Source organism: Amblyomma maculatum, chromosome 1, assembly GCF_055883805.1.
Source record: "Amblyomma maculatum isolate TAMU_Amacu chromosome 1, ASM5588380v1, whole genome shotgun sequence".
NCBI lineage: Eukaryota > Metazoa > Arthropoda > Arachnida > Ixodida > Ixodidae > Amblyomma > Amblyomma maculatum.
This window is the reverse complement of record NC_139344.1, coordinates 476,901,033-476,923,089: the sequence shown is the minus strand read 5'-3', so window position 1 is coordinate 476,923,089 and position 22,057 is coordinate 476,901,033. Positions and strand designations below refer to the sequence as shown.

Genomic DNA, 22,057 nt, shown 5'->3' with positions numbered 1-22,057 from the left:
AGCGCTTCTCGACGGGAAGGGGGAACAATTGAACGAAAGCACTTCCGACTATTTCCCGCAGGGGGACATTTCTTTGTATTTTTCTAGACATTCCCTTGACAGGGCCAATTTGGCATTTGCAGGGTCTCCACAAAGCAAAACAGGCTTACACAAAAGGATTCATGGAAACAGGCTCACTTAGCGCCATTGTACCAACAGCACATATCCACAGCACTTATCCATGCCCACAGGCGAACAATAGAGTGCGCAAGTGCGGATGATGCACGGTCATAACAGCACCCTGATTGCGTTACTCTTTGGACCGATTCCGCGATCACTCTCCATTGGATTCGAGGTGACACTGAGCGCTGGCAGCAGTTTGTGCGAAATCGCGTTCGTGAGATACAGCAAAGCACCAGATGCTATGAATGGAGGCACTGCCCGGGGAAAGAGAACCCTGCGGATCTCCTGACGCGTGGCGTCACAGTTTCCCGCCTTGCGACTAGTGAGATATGGTGGACGGGACCCAAGTGGCTCTGCGCACATAAAAGCGAGTGGCCAAATGGACTGGTGCAGGCAACCTTCACGGACAAGGAATTAGAGAGCAGGCAGCCAACCAAGGCACTACCGGCCATGACGTCTCAGGTGACAGTGCCTGCATCGTTAGCAGCTACAGCTCTTTCAGGAGACTGATCAGAGTCACGGCTTGGGTGCTTTGTTTTATCTTTAAAGCGTGGCCTGCATGGAGCGTTTTTCCGGGCGATTCGCCGGCGTCGACGGCAGCGGAGCGTTTTTTTGCCGCCGGAGAGGACGATTTTGCCAAATCTTCGGGATCAGGCTGAACAGATAAAAACGCCGACGACGCGCCGACGCCGGAAGTCGGCCGCGGCAGAGGGCCAATGAGAGCCGGAGCAGCTGTCACGTGATTCCGGTCGGAGCCACGCCCACGCCGGCCGAGCTCGCTCGCGAGAGCGAAAGGAACGACGGGGGTTTGGCGCTCCGACGGCGCCGAGGTAGCCGAGGGTTTCGGGTTTCTCGGCCGAAACGGCCGAGCAGTAATGTCGTCTTTCAGAGTCGCTCCGCGCACGAGGCGACGAAAGCAAGGTCCGGACTTCGGGCACCGTGCATTTCCTTTTTCTTTTTTTTTTCTTTTTTGTTTTAGGTTAAGGTGGGCCGTCCGCTGGGGCCACGAGTTTTTACGCTGAGCTCGGAGGTTGTTTATGAGCTGCTAGCCTTGCCAGCGGACCTCTGATACCTCCCTTGTTCTATGGCTTCTGAATTTAAATCCATAGCTGTTGGAAGTGATGCCTGTGCCTGTTTTCTTGACACACCTGACCCAGAAGAAAGAGAGGAAACCACAACTTGAAGCTCGCGGCGACAGGGAAAACAAGATGTGCGCGATCTCGCCGCACGGCCGGATGGGGGCGCGTGCGTCGCGCAACTGGGCGGAAAAAAAAGCGCCGCTCAACTGCTGACCATGCGGGAGTGAAATCGTCGACGCGGGCGTCGGGCGTGCGACGCGTTTTCGCGTGCAAAAAACGCTCCATGCGGGCCACGCTTAAGGCAAGACGATGAAGCGATGAAGCCGGACCCCTCACCCCCGAAGAGCTAGATTGGGCAGAACTATTTTGGATACGGAATGAGCAGAGAGAAGGCTTTTCCAAGAAACTGCACAGCATTCAAAATCAGAAAGCGGTGCCCAACGACTCTCCGCTCAGAAATGCTTCACTTGCGGTGGACGAAAATGGAGTTCTGAGGATTGACGGACGGCTACAAATGAGCCACTTGAGCTATGACTCCAAACATGCCGTCGTCATACCACAGGGAAGCCACCTAGCGAAGCTGCTTGCCCACTACTGCCACCTCAAAGTGTTGCACGGAGGGATACGCCACACGCTTACGCAGCTCAGAGAAATATATCACGTGATCGGAGCAAGGCAGCTGGTGAAAAGAATTGTAAAAGAATGCGTAACGTGCCAGCAGTTCAACGTACAGCCGGCAAACGAAGTGACAGCACCGCTGCCAATAGACAGCATAACAGAAGTCCAAACCTTTCAGGTTACGGGCGTCGACTTTGCCAGACCACTTGTCGTCAAAGGGCTCTCGCCTACGAAGTGCTACGTGGCGCTGTTCACCTGCGCGGTGACTCGAGCCATCCATCTGGAGCTGGTTACCGACATGTCGGCAGGCTCGTTTCTGCTCGAGTTTCGCCGATTCGCTGCCAGACGAGGACTTCCGAGTGCCATGTACAGTGATAATGCCCTCAGGTTCAAGAAGGTCAACAGGGATTTGGGCTGCCTCTGGGATGTCATGCGAGGTGACCCGGTACAAGATCACCTTATAAACTCGCGTGTTCAATGGAAATTCATTGTGGAACGCGGACCATGGTGGGGCGGCCTCTACGAGCGTCTTGTCGGACTAACGAAGCAAGCCTTAAAGAAGACGCTAGGAACGAGCTACTTGACGTTCGAGGAAATGTCAACTACGCTGGCTGAAGTGGAAGCGGTGCTGAACTCCCGACCACTTACTCATGTTTACACACAGCCGAACGAACCTGAATCGCTCTGTCCCGCTATGTTTCTTACCGGAAGACGACTGACCTCTCTTCCGGAGCTGCAAAGAAAGGAAATCTCTGCCCTGTCCTGTAACCACCTGCGACAAATGATTTCAACTCGCAACAAAGCATTGCAAGGGTTCTGGAGACGCTCGTGCACTGAGTACTTAAAGGAGCTACAGCTGACCCATTCCAAAGGAGCTCAACGGGGAAAGCAAGTTAAAATTGGAGACGTGGTCCTCCTGAAAGAATACCTACAGCCGCGGCAAATGTGGAAGCTGGGAATAATCGAAAGGGTATTCACGGGAAGAGACAGCCAACAAGAGCTTTTGAAGTCCGACTGCCAGGGGGCACCAGACTTCGCCGTCCAATTCAGTTCCTCTACCCTCTGGAACTCTCCCACTAACAAATGGCTTCGTCATTTCGGGGGGGAATGTGTCGGGGACAAAAACGGACAAAAGCCAGATCAGAGGGACATGTCAGGAGACGGCTGTTTTGTTCCCCTGATCGGCGGCCGAGCGGCCACTCGCGGGTGTGTGTGTGTGTGTGTGTGTGTGTGTGTGTGTGTGTGTGTGTGTGTGTGTGTGTGTGTGTGTGTGTGTGTGTGTGTGTGTGTGTGTGTGTGTGTGCGCGTGTGTGTGTGTGTGCGTGTGTGTGTGTGTGTGCGTGTGTGTGTGTGTGTGTGTGCGTGCGTGTGTGTGTGCGCGTGCGTGTGTGTGTGTGTGTGTGTGCGTGTGTGTGTGTGCGTGCGTGTGCGTGTGTGTGTGTGTGTGTGTGCGTGTGTGCGTGTGTGTGTGCGTGTGTGTGTGTGTGTGTGCGTGTGTGTGTGTGTGTGTGTGCGTGTGTGTGTGTGTGCGTGCGTGTGTGTGTGTGCGTGTGTGTGTGTGTGTGTGTGTGTGCGTGTGTGTGTGTGTGTGTGCGTGTGTGTGTGTGTGCGTGTGTGTGTGTGTGTGTGCGTGTGTGTGTGTGTGTGTGCGTGTGTGTGTGTGTGCGTGTGTGTGTGTGTGTGTGCGTGCGCGTGTGTGTGCGCGTGTGTGTGTGTGTGTGCGTGCGTGTGTGTGTGTGTGTGTGTGCGTGCGTGTGTGTGTGTGCGTGCGTGTGTGTGTGTGTGTGCGTGTGTGTGTGTGTGCGTGTGTGTGTGTGTGTGTGTGTGTGTGCGTGTGTGTGTGTGTGTGTGTGTGCGTGTGTGTGTGTGTGTGTGTGCGCGTGTGTGTGTGTGTGTGCGTGTGTGTGTGTGTGTGTGTGTGTGTGCGTGCGTGTGTGTGTGTGTGTGTGTGTGTGTGTGTGTGTGTGTGTGTGTGTGTGTGTGTGTGTGTGTGTGTGTGTGTGTGTGTGTGTGTGTGTGTGTGTGTGTGTGTGTGTGTGTGTGTGTGTGTGTGTGTGTGTGTGTGTGTGTGTGCGCGCCGCAGTGGCTTTTTCGGAAATGGCATGGCTGCTTCTTGCCACTGCCGGCCAGTCGACCAGCGCCTCATCGCCCCTGAAAGCGACCCTCCCGCTCCACTGGCGCCGTCGAAGACACAGCCGGGGCCATAATTCACGAAACTCGGCGGGCCTGCACCACATGTCAGCAAAAGAGGTTCCTGGAAACCTAGCGGGCACAGCGATGGGCCTAACAAGATGCGGACGCCCTCCTGCCCTGAAATTCGAGCTTACGAGGGGGCTGCGGGCCAGCACCGGGGACGCGAGGAGGATTCCTCTATTATCGACATCGCCGAACGAGCGCCGCGACGTCCAGGCTCCAAGTGCCCACGCAAGCGGGGGGCCCCTCTAAAGAAAAGGAGGAACAAGTGAATGCCTGGAGAGGGAAACACGGCCAACCGTCCTCGGACAGTAGCTTGCAAGACGCCGAAGGAAACAGTCGTCAGTGTGAATTTCTGTACAGTTTCTTCCATGTAGCCATTAAATCAGTTTGTCAAGTTTCACCGGTGTTTTATTCTGTGACCAAATTATCTCAACGCAGACACGACGACGACAACGATTACGACAGACACAGCTTGCGGCCTGAGAATGCGTTACCGGCGGCGGCGCTGGAGTACCCCCCGAGAGCACGCGGCAGCTCGGGTTTTCTTCTTCGGGAGCGAACTGGGTGGACTGACTTTGGGGGTCTCGGCGGCTCCTTTTTAAACCCTTGTCGACGATGCCTTGTGCGCAGGGTCGGGGTCCGAAACAAAACACACACATAGAGCGCACAAAGTAATTCACTCACAGAGGATGGCGCACGTAGACACACCACTTCAGCACTGCATGGCCTCCATCTTAGGTTTGAAAAACATAACGCACAACAAAAACAACAGTCACGTACGCCCCTAACTTTGGTTCTTCTGGGGGTCACATTGCCAGGGAAAAAAGAATATACGGATATACAAAGGATGTAGTAGGGGTGACTGAGTGGGGAACGTACGACACAGGCAGCACGTATTCTTCTGCTCGAGCATGCACACTAAACAGTTTCTGACCCTTAAGGGTGGAAAAAAGGGTGCGCCGCGTATTTGCACCCCATAGCGCACCCATGAAACACCCTTTTTGGCATTATCTCACCTTTAAGGGTGAGAAAAAGGGTGCGCTACAAATTGCACCTTATTTGGGCCGATGCGCCCTATATTAAGGGCGCAGAATGGGGCATTTACCAAAAGGGTGCAAACGACGGCGCTGAAAGGGAGCGGCAACAAATGAGTGCTGCAAGTACAGTATATATTTGAATGGTGTACACGTCACAAAGCGTCGTTGTTAATATGTATCACGAAAAAATAAAGTGGAATTGAGCGACGGTAACCACAGAAAATATTGAACGTTTGTATACAATATATAATCTGTCAGGAAAGTTGATTAGTTCAATTTCTTTTTTTTTCAAATTTATTGCAGTTAGCAAGCACAAATCACTCACATGACCTTTGCATCAGCAAAATACAAACAGTACTGGTTTAGAGAGTGCATGAAAAATTGTAATGATTATAATATTGATGGCAGTGTGGGAAATTTGTTTGGGAGAATAGAAATATTGGGTCATATTGGAGGGATGTTGGGTTCATGCAAGAAAATTTGGGATTTTTGGGTTGTTAGAGTTGGATGACAATCAACAATGAATGAACCAAATCTTGGAGGGTGAGGCGACATAATGGGTGAAGGTACTCTTAAAACTAAGTCAGCTGACTGAAAGTTCTGTATAATTACGTGTTTGCGCGTTTCTGTTGAAGCTGTCATGCGAATGTGAGCACCGAGGCCCCACTTCCAAACATGGTCTTATATTGCAGAGATTCAACTGAGTATGGGCATTCTGCGAAGTTCTCGGTAACACACGTTCGTCGCCAAGAATGCCTACATCTCATCAACACATTGACTGCGTACACGTGAAGAGTTTGCAGCCTTTGCACCTTAGTACAGCACCTCTTCGAATTACGTACTGCATAGATGTTTTAAAAAGGCTGCATTTGATTTCCTTACACCACATCGAGTAAAGCACTGTTAAAGGACAATAGACTCTAAATGTTGTTGGCATTTTTCTTTTTGTTAAGGTGCGCAAGACATTCCTATATATGGATTACCAATCGGCTTTTGCCTACGACCACTCAGTATTTTTTTTTTTTGCGTTTCTTGCTAGTTTTGGTTTTAGCAGCTGAGAGATGGCTGTGATATCACAATCAAATCTACGCGACGCGACGCTCGGCCTGAAAAAACAGCAATATAATTTCAGACTCTTCATCTTTTGTAATTCTTGTCTTCCAAGAAAGACGGCTTTAGTTTTCTGCTGAATTAAAACAACTCTGGAGCGATTTTATCGCTGTTTTATTCATGCCTCACGTGACTTAGACTTGACTGTGACGTCATAGCCATAGCTCAATGCCTTAGTTCTTAGTCGCGGAGGTTACAGCCCCCGTTCCTCAGGTCTGCGTGCCAGGAGCGGGGAGTGGGGGCCTCCTATATCGATAGAAATTAAAGTTTTAATCAATCAATCAATCGAATGTTGAAAGCGAAACCAAAACTGTTAATAAACGAAATTCGATTATAAATTATACAGCGAGCGTAAGCGAATATCATAAGACGATTCATATACAGTAATGTCTTACGCATTATTGCAAATGATAAAACACGAATTCAAAAATGAAGTGTCTACACTCCTTTAAAACGCGTAGAAAACGATGCGCAGCACTAATTAGAAAGGAGAAAAAGAGAAAGTTATCTGCGTCGTCTGATCTTTGTCAGCACATCTACCAGACAGCTTTGTTCAGCACCGTATTATCTGCACGCATAGCGAGACACTTCTGTGCACAATAGACAACGGACTTCCTACTCGGGTTCCAATTCTGCTGCTTCATTTGCTGTGCTGCTGATTATATATTTTAGACAGTTGCCTCGTTTTCGAAACTACTGAGTTTCCACAACAAAATTTCATGTGCACTTTGTTCGGCTTCGATGATCCACCACCGGAAAATGAGAATCGTATTAATGATATCATCTGAACTGGCACGTGCACTTTTTAAACTCACTGCAAAGCAAGCAGCAGGTCGTTATTTCACATTACCCCCAACTGGCAATTTCCTGGGTATTGCTCCGATTTCTGCTGCCGTCAATATGCCTTTATGCCAAAATAAGGTACTAGAAATAACATTAAAAAACAGAAAACACTCAAGCTTCATTTTTGTAACGAAACTGAAACAAACGAACTATACTCTATGCTTTCACCCTTTCACCGCCAGGCGGCCGCCGGTAGCTACCCAGGCTACTTTCCTCTCGCCAACATGGCTGCTTGCACGCTGCGGACTTGACCCCGTTTCGACGATCGTTAATCTGCATCATCGATTGCGAATCGTCGTGAAATGTGCTGCGTTTCGCGTGCATAATTGTTGCTGAAGTGTGTATGCCTGTGAAGTGCCGTCGATAGATGATGTTTCGGGCAAACGGGCCTTAATCGTGCCTGCTAGTTTTCAGTGTTCGTGCTCTGCTTTAATCAAGTTTGAGAAGTTCGAAGAAAGAATGCGTGAAAATGTTTTTCTGCGTGACCAACTGAACCCACTTGTTGATTCGGCACCGGTGGTGCGAAGGCGAACAGCTTTCTGGACGGCTTACGCAATCGTCTGTAAAGGTAAGCATATTCAATCACATTCCGAGGCGGGCAGTGCGGGAACAGTAACAATGGCCTACCGCATTGCTACACTGTTTGTCGTTTGTTTGGGAACGTGACAGAACGGGCTGGAACGGAACGCGCTTGATTTCAGCTGGCTGCTCATGAAGTTGGATGTCGCGGTGATTATTTTCGCAGATTTGCTGCTAGAAAATAGGACTCCTTCCCTTAAAAAAGAAAAATACATGCTGGCCTTTCTTGCCTTACGCGCAGGAGGTTCACGAATGGAAGTTGGGTGATGAGCGCTGATTTGTCAAAGTCTCGGCCTCGTTCTACTAGTTTCTATTAGTGCTAATTCTCGTTATGGGCAAAGTAAAGGAAACGCACTATGTTGGTACATAAAATGTTTAGCTGACTTTCGAAATAACGCTAGCACTTTGCAGATGTAGGAACTCAAACCACTTTCCCATCCGTCATCACGGCTTTTCCGCTCCGCTGATCATCCCTAGGTTGCAGGTTAAATAGAGGTGAAATAGAGAAGCGCATGGTATGGTGCCTTGTGAGTGCGTGTAGCGGATTTACTGAGGCCTAAAAATATTCTTTAGCCATCCTGTATGGTCATATCCCATTTGCCTCTGCGGGACGTTAAACCGCATAATTTACAAAACACAATTTTGAGTGGCTACTATGCCCAACAGATGTTGTTTTTCCCCAATAGGATTTACATTTTTAATCGCAATATGAGCTGATTTTATCGTGAGGGTCTTGTATCCGCTTGCCTGGAGAGTAAAGTCTTGCTTTTGGGTTGTGATGCTTTTCTTAGGGTTTTTACACTTGATTCCTAGTCTTTTTTATTTTGTGTTGTCGGTAGTGGGCATTACAGTGAATGGATATTTGCAGGTGATGCTTCTGCATTCAAGTAGAAGCTGACAGCTTGGATTCTAGGCCAAAAAGCGTGCAGTAAGTTGCTGTGACAGTGTTGCTATGTTTTTTGTTCTGACCAAATGTTCACTTTCTTCGCTTTTTTCCTTAAATCTATGTTTTGGAGCAGTTCTATTTGCCTGTTACAATATCCATTATGTAGGCCAGCTAGTTTCTTTGTTTCCAATTTCTGCGTTTGGTTTTGAATCAGCATTTTCTTTTTGTTTTGTTTTCATACTGTGCTTACCTTGGGCACAGACCGATCGATCGCAGTCATGGCTTCAAATTGACCTCTTCCTAGAGCTCTTCTTGCACGACACAAGCTATGGATTTCGTAGTCATTAAAACATTGCTTTATGAGTCTTGCGAGCAAAATGAGATTAAAATTGACAAACCGCTCCAGAAGAAGAAAAAAAAATATTGCATATTCTCAACTTTTTGTTGTTCAGTCCCTGAATTTTGAACACTTAACCTCCTCGGTTTTATGGCTCGCATTCTTTTTTCTTCCTTTCGTGCGATAGTATGCCTTGCAATAAAGAACGATTTTTTACAAAAGTAGGTACACACCGGATGTCTAAAGGAAATATGCTAAGCCCCATTGATAAGTGGTCCTTGCTAAATTTCCTTTGGATCACATTCATACCGTCCGATATTCACATCTCCATTTTGTTTTGGTGCCAAAAGTAAGGTTTCACAATTGAATTTTATGCTGTCATTATTGCTTTTTGAACCTAATGGATGACATCTCATCAATTGGTTTCCTTCCACAGTTTCTGCCAAGATATTTAAAAACAACTTTTTAAACAACATTTATTCAATAGGCTTTTTTTTTTTCATTCCTTCTGTGGGCCAGTATACAAAGATCTGCATGTTTTAGAACTCTGGAAATGCCTGTGTTGTACTGGCACTCATGTAGCTGCAAAATGCCTGCTAAAAGTTAGCAGAATTTCTGACCAATACTATTTTTGATTTTTTTTCTGGGAATCAAAAAGCTATCTCTTGTAATATTTTAGTAAAGGGAGCAATATTGTGCAGAATGGTTCATCAAAATTTGCATAATGTGCTCCAGTTTCTTTCCGCACTCTTGTGGAGTATATTTCTGTCAGTGGTTATGTAACTGAATATGTAACTTACTTTTACATTTTTAAAAATACTTTTTTGCCAAATCTGATTGCACTTTAGGGCATGCCAATTCCATTATTACTGCTGATCAGTCTTTTTTAATACAGGCTCGTCTACTTTACCTGCAGCTACTTTAGAACCCTCTTCTATGTCACCACTCATCACTGACAAGGACAAGGTGGCTCAAGCTGCTGTGCATTCTGTGGATCCAGCTTCAGACCATTTCTTGCCTGTCGACTGCCCTGCTGTACGCCCTCTGAGCTCTGGTATATTTATTCAAGCCATCACCCGCCTGGAACTAGAGAGAATGGAGTCATGCAGTCAGGTTTTAAACTCAGGTTAGTTACGAGACTGGTAAACAATTCTTAATTTTTATATATCACCTCCTTTGACATTTGTTGCTGATTAGAATAATTCATACACCTACATGGCCTATAAGGAGAAGTGGAACTAAACCCTAGACCACACACAGTAGCCTGCCTGCATACCGTACAATTTATCAGAAAAGCTTTATTGTAGTTGGAACTTACAGAATACAAAATCCTCGCTTAACTCACTCTTATTTCCTGCTCTATGAAACATTGAAGGTACATTTGGTTGTTGGCCATTATGTGCTGGCGCACCAAAAAAGGCTGGGCAAATTGAATACCTGTTTCATTCTGCACACTGATGAGAAGCATAGGAAATGTGCACATATGATTAGCATAAGGGTGTGTTCAGATAAGAACGGTAATCAAGGTCCCATGGCCATTTTTTGTCTTCAATGAAATCTTTATATGTAGCGGGCAAATGTCTCGATACAAAAAAAATGAACCTTAATTTTGCATGCTATGGTGTAGTTTTCTCTGGAAAAAAAAATCGTAAATCACTACAGGTGGAAAATGCCATTTTTGCCCTTTCAGAAAGTTGCAACTTTGGAGACCTGCTGCTAGCGTACAAAAATTTTGTCATCCATCCCTTTTTACTCACTGGATCTATGCAACCTTTACCGCTATGAAAATGATTAAAAACCTGCTTTTCTGTTGCACTTGAGTTAGTAAAAGATCGCAAACATTACTCCAGAAACAGCGCGCTACAAAAAAGTCAATTTTCAAACTTATATATGGGCATGATGTATTATGTCGTTAGCATTAAAATCTTTTTCTGCTTATTATTCAGGTTCTTTCCTTATTTCCTTAATTTGACGCAAAATTGGGAGCTCATCAAATAAAATACGATATAGAAAAAAAGTTAAACCAAGTTAAACCGTTCTGGCGTTCTGCCATGAAATTTTAAGCATTAGCGAATTTAATTCATTTCAAGCAATCAACACTGCCAACAAGCAGAAAGTGACTTTATAAGCGTTGAGAAGGCTTTGGATATTGCATATGTTAGAATGACACTAAATTCAGCAAATAATAAATTGAACTTTTGACTCCTACTTCTTAAGAGGAAGCCATAAGCATTTCTACAGAGACAACATGCGTTCACTTTTATATTTATTTTTATACCTTTAGCTTACATAGCGGAACACATTTTAGTACCAGATGTTTATAAAGTACTAGGGATTGTTTTTATGGGAGTTCAATGAAAAAGAAGATGCTGTAGTTTTTGAAATTCAAGCCACAGTTGTCTGTTTTTTTTTGTAGTTTCAAATTTTTGCCAATTGCAAGATAATATGGAGGAAGAACAAGCAAGTCTAGAACTTCCAATTTTTTGAGAAATAGAGAACTAGGCCAGGATAATGTGCAGAAAGAGTTTTAGTGGCGGCATTTTATTTAGTTGTGCCAGAATGTAGGGTTGAATATTAACAAGCTTCAAAACCAGTGCTCAATTTTGAACTTTTTTTATAATGTTAAGCAATATAATGCAACCCTTCTTGAAACTGTAATATTCATTAGGTACTGAGGATTCTTGAGAGGGGTGTTCATAAAAGTCGATGATATTTAAAAAAAAGTTGAAATCAATTTTTTTGCATTTTTGCGGTTTTCAAATCTTGGGCAGATTTGATCCATTGGCGAGAAGACGCAGGGCAGTCTAGAGCTCCCAGTTTAGCCTGAAAATAAGTAAAGTATCAGATTTATAAATGAAAGAAGGCTTCATAAAAATATGATCATCATGCCCCTATTTAAGGTTGAAAATGGATTTTTTTGTAGCGCGGTGCTTCTGGAGCAAAGTTCCGGATTTTTTACTACATTAACTGCAACAACAAAACATGTTTTTAATAACTCCCATAAAAGTAAAATTTGCATAGATTTAGTGGATAAAAAGAATAGCTGACAAGCTTTTAGTACGCTAGCAGCAGGTCTCCAAACTTTCAACATTTTTAAATAGCAAAACTGCCTTTTTCACCTGCAGCGATATACGACTTTTTCCCAAAGAAACTACACCACACCTTGCAAAACTAAACCCATATTTGTGCAGAGAAAATTGCCCACCACATATAACAATTTCACTGAAAACAAAAAATGGTCATAGGACCTCAATTACAGTTCTTATCTGAATACGCCGATAAGATATTGTAGATTGCTTTTTATATGACAGCTATTTCATATTTCAGTAAATCATGAAGCTGCTTAACCGGCTTCAATGTTGTGGTGTATTGGGCATTATGGCACATAGGCTGCTAAGGCCATTATGCATTAGGCTTATTTCTGCTAACGAAACAACTTTTATTTCACTTTATAAGGTTACCTTGCCCGCTTTTCGGAAAGTTACTACTACCACTTTTTTACCCATGCCTGGCAAACAGTACAGAAATAAGATCAATAAATCATCTTAATTCTGCTCACAACAGTACATAGAAGAGCAATCGCTCACTTAAAAGTATTTTATAACCATTTTTGTCTGCTGTTTGGGACATAATTCTACTGCCACCTATGAGCATCATTGCAGCTCTCACATGGAGTTCTCCTGTTATCACTGATGAAAAGAATTCATTATATTGGACCACTCTCTCATTAAATGCGGCCCTTCAAAGTTCAGTCGGCAGCTTATATTTCACTTGGAGCATTCTACAAATTCTACAAAAACCAACTATAGGGAGCCATCTCTAATCCATAAATTTAGAACAGTGGAAAATAAATATCTCGAAAGGAACGTTTGAATCCCTTAAATACAATCCCCCCACACCGTAAGTAGTTGGCAAGGCAGTCACATGCACCATGAATGCTGCAATTTATTTACAGCAAGTGTATCTCCACTAGCATAAGCTCAACATGTTTATTAAACATTTCCTCTTTATCACTGGTGACTTTGGTTACCCCTTGAATCTTTCGTCTGATAATGCCTTTTTTGGCAGGTAAGGCTTACTCAAATTTATTTTTTCAGTTGTCCTTTCTCCTCAGCATTTCATTTATGTTTTGCATGGCATTCTTAGCCTATGCTAGTACTTAACCATTTCCAAATAGCTCTTAACAACTATTTAACTGCAGCTGTATTGCCTGTTCCTTTCAAGAAACATGTGCCAACGTTGAACCTGCTTTAGATGCTTACTATTCTACCCCATACTCTAGTTTTCCCTGCTACTTTCACCTTTTTATTTTGTTTTTCTGGTGATAGACCACCCAGACCAAAGTCATAGAAGTTAATACCCAGGCAAACATAATCCACTTCTCGCTCTGCTCCTCTTTCTCTCCCCTCCCTCCCTTTCTCAGTTTTCTTCTTGGGAAGTAAAAGGTTCTTCCCTGCCAGTGATGCTCATGGTGTCCAGATAGACAAGCGCCTTTTCAAACTTTTGGCTTGGCTTGCAAACTGAAGCTTTTCTGCTACCCTTCAATTCTCTTTCATGCTATGTAGCCACCTTGCTCTTGTTCTATCCTGGATCATCTTATAACAAGTAGTATGTTTATGTGCAGGTAATGGCACAGTTCTATGGGCCTCTACCGCCCAAAAGAGAGTAAAGTGAAACCATAAATAAAAGGTGATCTAAAGGCCTGAAAACATATTATGGAGAGCTGCTGAATGTCATTTTGATTCCATAGCTTACTGTCTTCAGGATTTGTTATAAGCTTTACCATGTAGCATTTAAAATTGTATTGTGCAGAAGAAAATAATTCCTTTAGAGCTATGACGGTAAATAGCAACAGAAGCATCAAAAAGCCCTAGAACTGTGAGCAAGAGCAGGTTGCACATTGTATCTGCAGGGGGGCAGTTTCCCAATCATACAATATGAAAAAAAAAGAAATGTTGCTTTCAACTAAAGGCTAAGTTTTAAAATGTGCAGTCTTCACGCACATACCTATTGTCAGCATTCCATCTGCACTCGTGCCACTTTTTTTTCTGTTTCATAACGAATTTTTAATGATATCTCTAAATAACTTGCAGATTACAGTTGGCAAAGAAATTGTGTCATGTGTATTTTCATCAGTGTTTAATTAAATTACAAACATATTGACATGAGTAAATTTGGAATAATTACAAAAACGAAAGCTGCCAATCTAGACATTGTAGGTTTGCTGGCCTTTGCCCACAATTTTACATTTGGCTTAAGCAACTTTTGTGTGCATAAATATCAAACAAGCCGTTTGTATTGTTAACATTCTTTGTATTATAGTGAGATAATTTGTAGCATTTGAGTAGGTATAAAAGAAGTGGGTTTGAAGGAATACTTTAACAAATCTTGAAGGTGGGCTAGATGATGCATTGCAACTTGACGAAAGGTAAAAGCGCACAGGAAGACACAAACCCAAGTGAAGACGACACAGGCCACACGGGACAGTGCGTGTCCTGTGTCGTCTTTACTCAAGTGTGTCTTCCCGTGCATTTTCAACTTTTGTTGCAAGAATACCTCCTCAGCAATCGGCACTGATGCAATATTTTATTGCCACTGCAGGACTCGTGTACCGGCTACTCCTGTCAGCATATGCTCTGGGGGAAAATATTGAAGATGTCGACCTGCTGCGCATCCAGGTGGACCGTGAAAAGCGGTTCTCTGCAACAAGTGGATGGAGGGACTGGCAGCGGTTCTGTCCGCCAACATGGTCTTCAACATTCAGTATGGCTGCAAGCTATTCAACACATGTTCTAGGTGCCTCTTCTTTCATTATGCATTGTACCTAGAGTGGTGGCTACCAAGTTCTTGAACAGTCACCTAAAGTATCTCAATTTTCGTGTGCTAGGAGTTGTATGTTCTGCTATCTTGTCATAAATGTACATGCCATTTTTGTATATCTACACATTTCTTAGCCATTTGTGTAGGAGAGGGTGCCATGCACTAAATAAGTGATGCAATATTTTGCTTTTGCTCTGACATGTAATTATGTTGTGATACTACACTGTAATAAATTGTAGACATTCCTCCAGCCTAAGTAATTTTGAGTTATCCAACCCTATAAACCAGCCAAATAACTTTGTGATAGTGTGAATAAACTTTGCTACCAAAACTGTAGGTGTCACTTGTATATGACTGTAAAGCTGTCTATGAGTAACTTTGCGGCACACAATTTTTTCCATTATTGTTTCAAGAACCTCCATGCCCTATTTTTGGTATGCTTTTGCTCAGCATGCTTGTCTGAACAGTTGCCAAGCATCTCCATGACATGCACAGATAGACCTTAAAATTGAGCAGTATACATGTCATTGTGCCTCATCAAAATTACATATACCTAAACATGGAAACTATTTGTGTTAGATGCTTATAGGATGTTCTTCATAGACTCGCCCTGAAGCAGAAGCCTGGGATTGATGTGTGGCAGGAAATGCATGCACAAATATAGAATTCTGTGGCCCCATATTCTTAGTTCATTGTTTTTGCCCTCAACTTATTGATACAAACACAGGCACTCCTCGTCAATGCTGACTAGCAACCGAGCAGACTTCTCTGCAATGCTTTAACCAGTGCAGGGGAAAGTGAAAATGACACTTCGGACAGATCACGGGTGCATGAAAACTTTTGAATATGAGTTTTCATGCACCCTTGACCTGTTCGAAGTGTCATTTTCACTTTCTCTTGCAATGGTTAAAGCATTTCAAAGATGTCTGTTGGGTTGCCAGTCAGCATTGACAAGGATTTCCTGTGTTTGTACCAATCTGTTGAGAGCGAAAACGATGCAAACTAAGAATATGGGTCCACAGAGTTCTATATTCATGCTTACCATTCCTGCCGCATATCAATCCCAGGCTACTGCTTTAAGGCGAATCTGTGCGGTGCACCCTTTGCCACCTATTTCGTAAGGGTGCAAAGAAAAAAGTGCACCCTTAGAGAACGGGTGCAACAAATGCACCCTCTAAAATTTTAAGCTGGGCACCATTCTTTAAGGGTGCGGCACCTACACCTTATATTTTGCACCCTATTGGTTGCACCCTTTAGGTAAGAAAGGGTGAGCGTCGGGACAAGCCAATTTTCACCCTTAAAGGTGAGAAATTGTTTAGTGTGTGGAGAGTTGTAGCTAACACAGGGAAAGCTACACTGTTCCCAGGTACCGTGCACGTACGCGCTCTTGCGCTCCCGACCGATGGTCACATATACAGGTCCCGTGAATATATGGGATTACAGAACAATTCCACGCGTGTATAAATGCAACATGGGCACATTAATGAATTCCGTCTATTCTGTGACACCAGCACAGTTTATATAAGGCACGAACACGCGCGCTGTCCTTACAGCGCAGCACTGATACGCATCGGCGCTGATAGTCACTACGCGTGCCCGATACAGGGTCCTCATTCCAAGAGTCCCGTGGCCTTTGCTGACCTGCTGACCCGTTCAATCAGCTAAGGCTGGTCTTTCGAGTCCGAACTGGACAGCGCAGGCTCCCACTGCTCCGGCGTCGCATTGTGAATTACAGGCACTGCATCTATTGTCTGGCAGGCCCAAGTGATACGATAAATTGCCGGTTTCTGCCCACACCAGGGACATGTGCCCCTGTATTCGGATCTATCTTGCTGTGTAAAGACAGGCATGGATAAGAATTTGTTTGTTATACCTCCCGCCAAGAAAGCAACTGCTCCTTGTTTAACAACTTGTGGGGCGGAGGATACCATCTTCTGCTATCCCGGTAGTGCACCAAAATGTCTGCGCAGGAACAAGTCACTCCCTCCGTCTCTGACCTCTCTCGGTTTGCATAACCTCGAGCTATGAGATCGGCCTGGATGTTCCCGGCAATGCCGATGTGCCCCGGAGCACAAAGTACGAGTAGTTTTGTGTCGCATGTTCAACCGGCCTTCAAGATGGCGGCCTATTTTTTGCTAATCCTGCCGTTGGTGAATCCTAAGCAAGCGGCTTGCGAATCGGTCATAACTACCAGCGAATGCCCGGACCTATTGCCCTCAGCGACCCGCTAGAGCAATAGCGGCTTTCTCGGCGTCAGACACGGTGCAGTTCCGTAGCGAGGCGCTTATTTTCTCCTTTAGCCAACATTGTCAAACGCCCCCTTGAGGTCGAGAGACATGATAACATGCTCTCCATACTTTGGCACATTGCTAAGAACCTCTTCTTTGAGGAGAAGGATGTCTTGCTGAGTAGTCAGGCAGAGGAGGATGATGATGATAGCTCAGTTCACAATCCGCAATCGAATCCGGTTGAGCGAATGCACTCCGACTTGAAGCGAATTTTAAGGGCTGTTTCTTTTGAGAAAAGCGTGATTGGGAAAGTTGCATTCATGCGGCAATGTTTGACCCGAGATCGGCACCTCACGAGAGCACAGGTTTCAGTCCGACGGAGCTTGTATACGGACTTAACTTGAGGGGTCCCCTACGATTATTGCGGGAATCGTGGGAAGGTCAGGGCGAGGTTCCTGAAGTGGTATTTTGCGTGTTGCAATTGCTGGAACGCCCGAGCAAAACCCGAGATTGTGGAAGGCAATATGAAAGCGGCGCAGACGATTGCCAAGGCACGCTGTGATAGGACAGCTCACAGGCGAAATTTCAGAGGGCGATGAAGTCATGCTGTTATGCCCTTCGAAAAAGATAAAGCTAGATGTTCAATGGGAAAAGCCAGCCAAAGTGGTGTCTAAGCTTTCTGATACCAATTATGAGGTGAAGCCTGGAAGAAAGCACTCTAGGTTGTACCACGGGAACCTCATGAAGCCTTGCATTTAGTGAGAGGCGGTGGTGAATCTGGCACCTAACCTTCCGGAGAAGGAAACCCCGGAGATTCCGCCTGTGATAACGGGAATCACAGCGGCAGACAATGTCCTGCTGTCCAAGATTGAGGCAGACCCCGGTTAAGGCGAAAGTCAAAAGAGCGACTTAGAGCAAGTTCTCTAGTCTTCTCACACAGACCAGGCAAACGAAACTTGGTAGATCATGATATTGTCACATGGGGGTTGACAAGGTCGATGAAACAAATAAAGAGAAGGTTATTGCACTAAAGAAACTCTTTATTGGGCTGACTTACGCCCGCAAAAGAACTAAGCGACTTGGCGGCGGCGATAGCAACAAACGTGCTCGTCGATCGTCGAACAAAGTATGCGGTGGCGCTCGTCAACGCTAAATTTAAAGGCTGCTCAGAACAATCTAGACAACAACGCAACTGCTACAAGCACAAGCTGGAACATTGTAGAAAGACACAAGAGTAGCCGGAATCACCGAGACAGATCTCGGTGCATCTTGCGCTACAACGAAACTGATAAAGGTGCGTCTCGCGACATCGAGCATTAACAAACAAAGAATAAAGAACTGATACGCGATCCAGAATCAGACTGATGAGGCAGCTTGCCGGCGGCTGGTAAAAAACAACAAATACAGTTTTGAAGGTTTCGCGGCATTAATCCCCTCTTAAAACAACATCGTCTCGATGTTCCAAAACAAAGCAACTTAAACATAAACACTACAAAATTTAAACACTACAGATTCCTTAACGCGCGTAATATGGCTTCAGTCGTACAACATGTACAATTTCTGGGCGTGTGCGTCGCCGTTGTGATGCTGGCGTTCAGTCGGGAATGGCTTCATAGTCCAATGGTCCGACGAGGCGAATGATTTTGTACGCCCCAAAGTATCGGCGCAAAACCTTTTCACTTAGTCCGCGACGGCGAATTGGTGCTAAAACCCACACTTGGTCTCCTGGGTCGTACTCTTCGTGGCGTCGTCGTAAGTTGTATCGTCAGCTGTTGGTGCGCTGTTGGTCTTCAATACGCAGCCGTGCAAGTCGTCGGGCTTCCTCTACACGCTGCAGGTAGGCGGTGACGTCAAGGTTGTCCTCGATGCTTACGTGCGGCAGCATTGTGTCTAGCGTCGTCGTGGGCTCCCTGCCGTACACAAGCTTGAACGGGGTCGCTCTGGTCGTCTCCTGGACTGCCGCGTTATACGCGAAGATCACGTATGGCAAGATGGCGTCCCAGGTCTTGTGTTCAGCGTCGACGTACATGGCTATCATGTCCGCGATCGTTTTGTTCAGGCGCTCCGTAAGGCCATTGGTCTGGGGATGGTACGCAGTTGTTGGTCGATGGCTTGTAGGACTGTATTCCAGGATGGCTTGCGTCAACTCTGCCGTAAATGCCGTTCCCCTGTCCGTTATGAGCACTTCTGGGGCGCCGTGTCACAAGAGTATTGGTTCGAAAAATTTGGCAACTTCTGCCGCCGTGCCATTCGGCAGTGCTTTTGCTTCGGCGTAACGGGTAAGGTAGTCAGTGGCCACGATGATCAACTTGTTACCCATAGACGAAGCTGGAAACGGGCCGAGGAGATCCATCCCAATTTGTTGAAAGGGCAGGTCTGGGGGTGAAATCGGGTTTAGTAGTCCTGCTGGTCTGATAGGCGGCTTCTTGCGTTGGTGGCACTAACGACATGTGTTGATGTAGCGGGAAACTGCGGCAGGCAGTCGCGGCCAGGAGTTCTCCTGGATTCGACGCAACGTGCGTGTAAATCCGAGATGGCCTGCTTTGGGCTCATCATGTAACGCCTGCAGAATTTCCTGCCGGAGGTTTTTAGGCACTACAAGAAGTTGCGCGGTCCTGCTGGGTGCTAAGTTCCTCTTCACGAGGAGGCCATTGCTTAACGCGAACGATGATAAATGTCGCCTGACCACACCAGGGGAGGAAGCGGTCTTTCCTTCTAAGTAATCGGCTAGCGCTTTCAGCTCAGGGTTTGATCGCTGTTGTTCTGCGAAACTGCTGGCGCTTATCGGTCCCAAAAAGGCGTCGTCATCATTGTCTTTAGGGAGAGCATCAACTGGAGCGCGTGATAAGCAGTCTGCGTCGGAATGGTTCCGAACCACCTTATAGACTACAGTCAAGTCAAATTCTTGAAGTCGTAGGCTCCATCTGGCAAGGCGGCCAGAGGGATCTTTCAAATTAGCCAGCCAGCAGAGCGCGTGACGGTCGCTTACCACCTTGAATGGTGGGCTGTATAGGTATGGACGAAACATACAAGCGGCCCAGATGATCGCAAGGCACTCCTTCTTTGTCGTCGAGTAATTGAATTCGGCTTTTGTGAGAGACCTGCTAGCGTACACGATTACTTTCTCCTCTCCGGCACTCTTCTGGACGAGAACGGCTCCTCGGCCCACACTGCTCGCGTTGGTGTGAATATCGGTCTCGGCGTTTTCATCACAGTGGGCAAGTACAGGAGGGCACTGCAGGCGGCGCTTAAGTTCTTCGAAGGCTTCTCCTTGCGGCGCTTCCCATTTAAAAGGTACGTCAGCCTTTGTAAGCGGCGTCAACGGTTCGGCGATGCGCGAAACGTTTCTGACAAATCGTCGATAATAAGCGCGAGGCCCAAGGAATCGGCGCACAGCTTTCTTCTCGGCAGGCGTTGGGAATTGTGCGATTGCATCATTTTTCTCCGGGTCTGGGCGCATACTATCCTCGCTAACGATGTGACCTAGGAACCGAAGTGGTACTTCTCAGCTTTCAGTGTTAGTCCCGATGACTTGATGGCTTCCAGCACTGTCTGCAGTCGTTTTAGGTGGTCTTCAAAGTTAGACGAGAAGACAACAACGTCGTCCAAGTATACTAAACAGAATTGCCACTTCAAGCCAGCCAGAACTGTGTCCATTACTCGTTGAAACGTGGCTGGTGCGGAGCAGAGGCCACATGGCATCACCTAGAACTCAAAAAGGCCGTCCGGTGTGATGAATGCGGTCTTCTCGCGATCTCGTTCGCCGACCTCAATTTGCCAATGTCCGCTCTACAGGTCGATCGGTGAGAAGTACCTTGCATTGAGAGTCGGTCGAGAGTGTCGTCGATGCGGTGAAGCTGGTAGACATCGTTATTAGTTATGCTATTCAAGCGGCGGTAATCAACGCAGAATCGAACTGTTGCGTTTTTCTTCTTAACCAAATTGACTGGTGCCGCCCAGGGGCTTTTCGATGGCTGGATTACGTCATCACGCATGCATTTGCTCAACTTGATCGCGTATGGCCTGGCGTTCTTTGGTAGATCATTGGTAGACTTGGCGCACCGGCGTCAAGGGGCGGCTTTCGGGGGCAGGATGGTAGCGACGAGGGCTTGGGAGGTCGCGTCGGCTAGGGAGGTCGGGTAGGGTGCAGGGCGGCGTAATGCAGCAGCATAGTTCATAACTGCTGATCCATGCACTTGAGTCATCGGAGTCGTTGCTTGAGGAACGCCCACTGCCTACTGGACTTCTTGACGTACGACGTCCGCGAGTGTCACCACCTGGGGTTGTTGTGATGATGACAGCAATCGGCGGAGCACCTCTCGCACAATCTCCTGGATGAGGTCCCGAAGCTTCTCTCCGCTTGCAGATGCGCTGCGCTAGTGGCTTGAGTAGTCGGGTTAAAGTGGTCGCTCGTAGTGGTGTATCCGGGTGTCAAACGTGTTCTGGCTAGTAGACGCTTTCGTTTCAAATTCCGCCACGGTTTTTGGCGGATTTCGGACAAGACCTGCAAAAAGCGGTTCTTTAACGCCTCGCATTAAAAACTTTGCTCTTTCAACTCCAGTCATTTCAGGATCGGCGCGGCGAAAGAGGCGTTTCATCTCCTCAATGTTCGCCAGGGCAGTATCGTTAGGGAGTTGAAGTCTTGACTGAAGGAGGGCCTGGGCTCTTTCCTTTCAGACGACGCTTTAAAAGGCATTCAAAAACGCCTCCTTGAAAATCTTCCAGTCCTTCATAGCTGCCTCATGATTTTCGAACCAAACTCGTGCATGTCCTTGAAGAACAAAGTAGACTTGCCTGAGTTTCGCGGCGTCGTTCCAGCCGTTGAATTCTGCCACATGGTGAGGTCCATCCAGTCTTCCGCATCTTCACTGGGCAATCCTTGGAAGATGGTGGGCTTCCTGGGCGGCACGAAGACGACTGTTGCTGTTGACTGCGCCATTTCCAAAGTTGATACCTTCCAGAGTCGAGGGAAGCATGCAGCAGGCCGTTTTCGGGTTGTGGGCCTTCTAGTCGGCGGCTGGCTCGGTGACCTGTAGGCTGGTCTTCCAGGGCGACAGCTTGAAGTATCAAGGGCAGCACCCCCCCACCCCCAGATGTCACGTGGGGGTGACAAGGTCGATGGCACAAATGAAGAGTCGGTTATTACAGTAAAGAATCTCTTT

The 22,057-nt window shown here is 46.3% G+C and overlaps 1 protein-coding gene across 1 annotated transcript; it reads left to right on the top strand.

Moving 5' to 3' along the window:
* Positions 1 to 1,755: 1,755 nt before the first annotated feature.
* On the top strand, positions 1,756 to 7,296 carry LOC146210042 (uncharacterized). Its single transcript, XM_084581642.1, has 2 exons — positions 1,756 to 2,304; positions 7,228 to 7,296. Exons 1-2 carry the CDS (start codon positions 1,756 to 1,758, stop codon positions 7,294 to 7,296), a joined length of 618 nt encoding a protein of 205 aa, XP_084437768.1.
* The last annotated feature ends 14,761 nt before the right edge of the window (positions 7,297 to 22,057 follow it).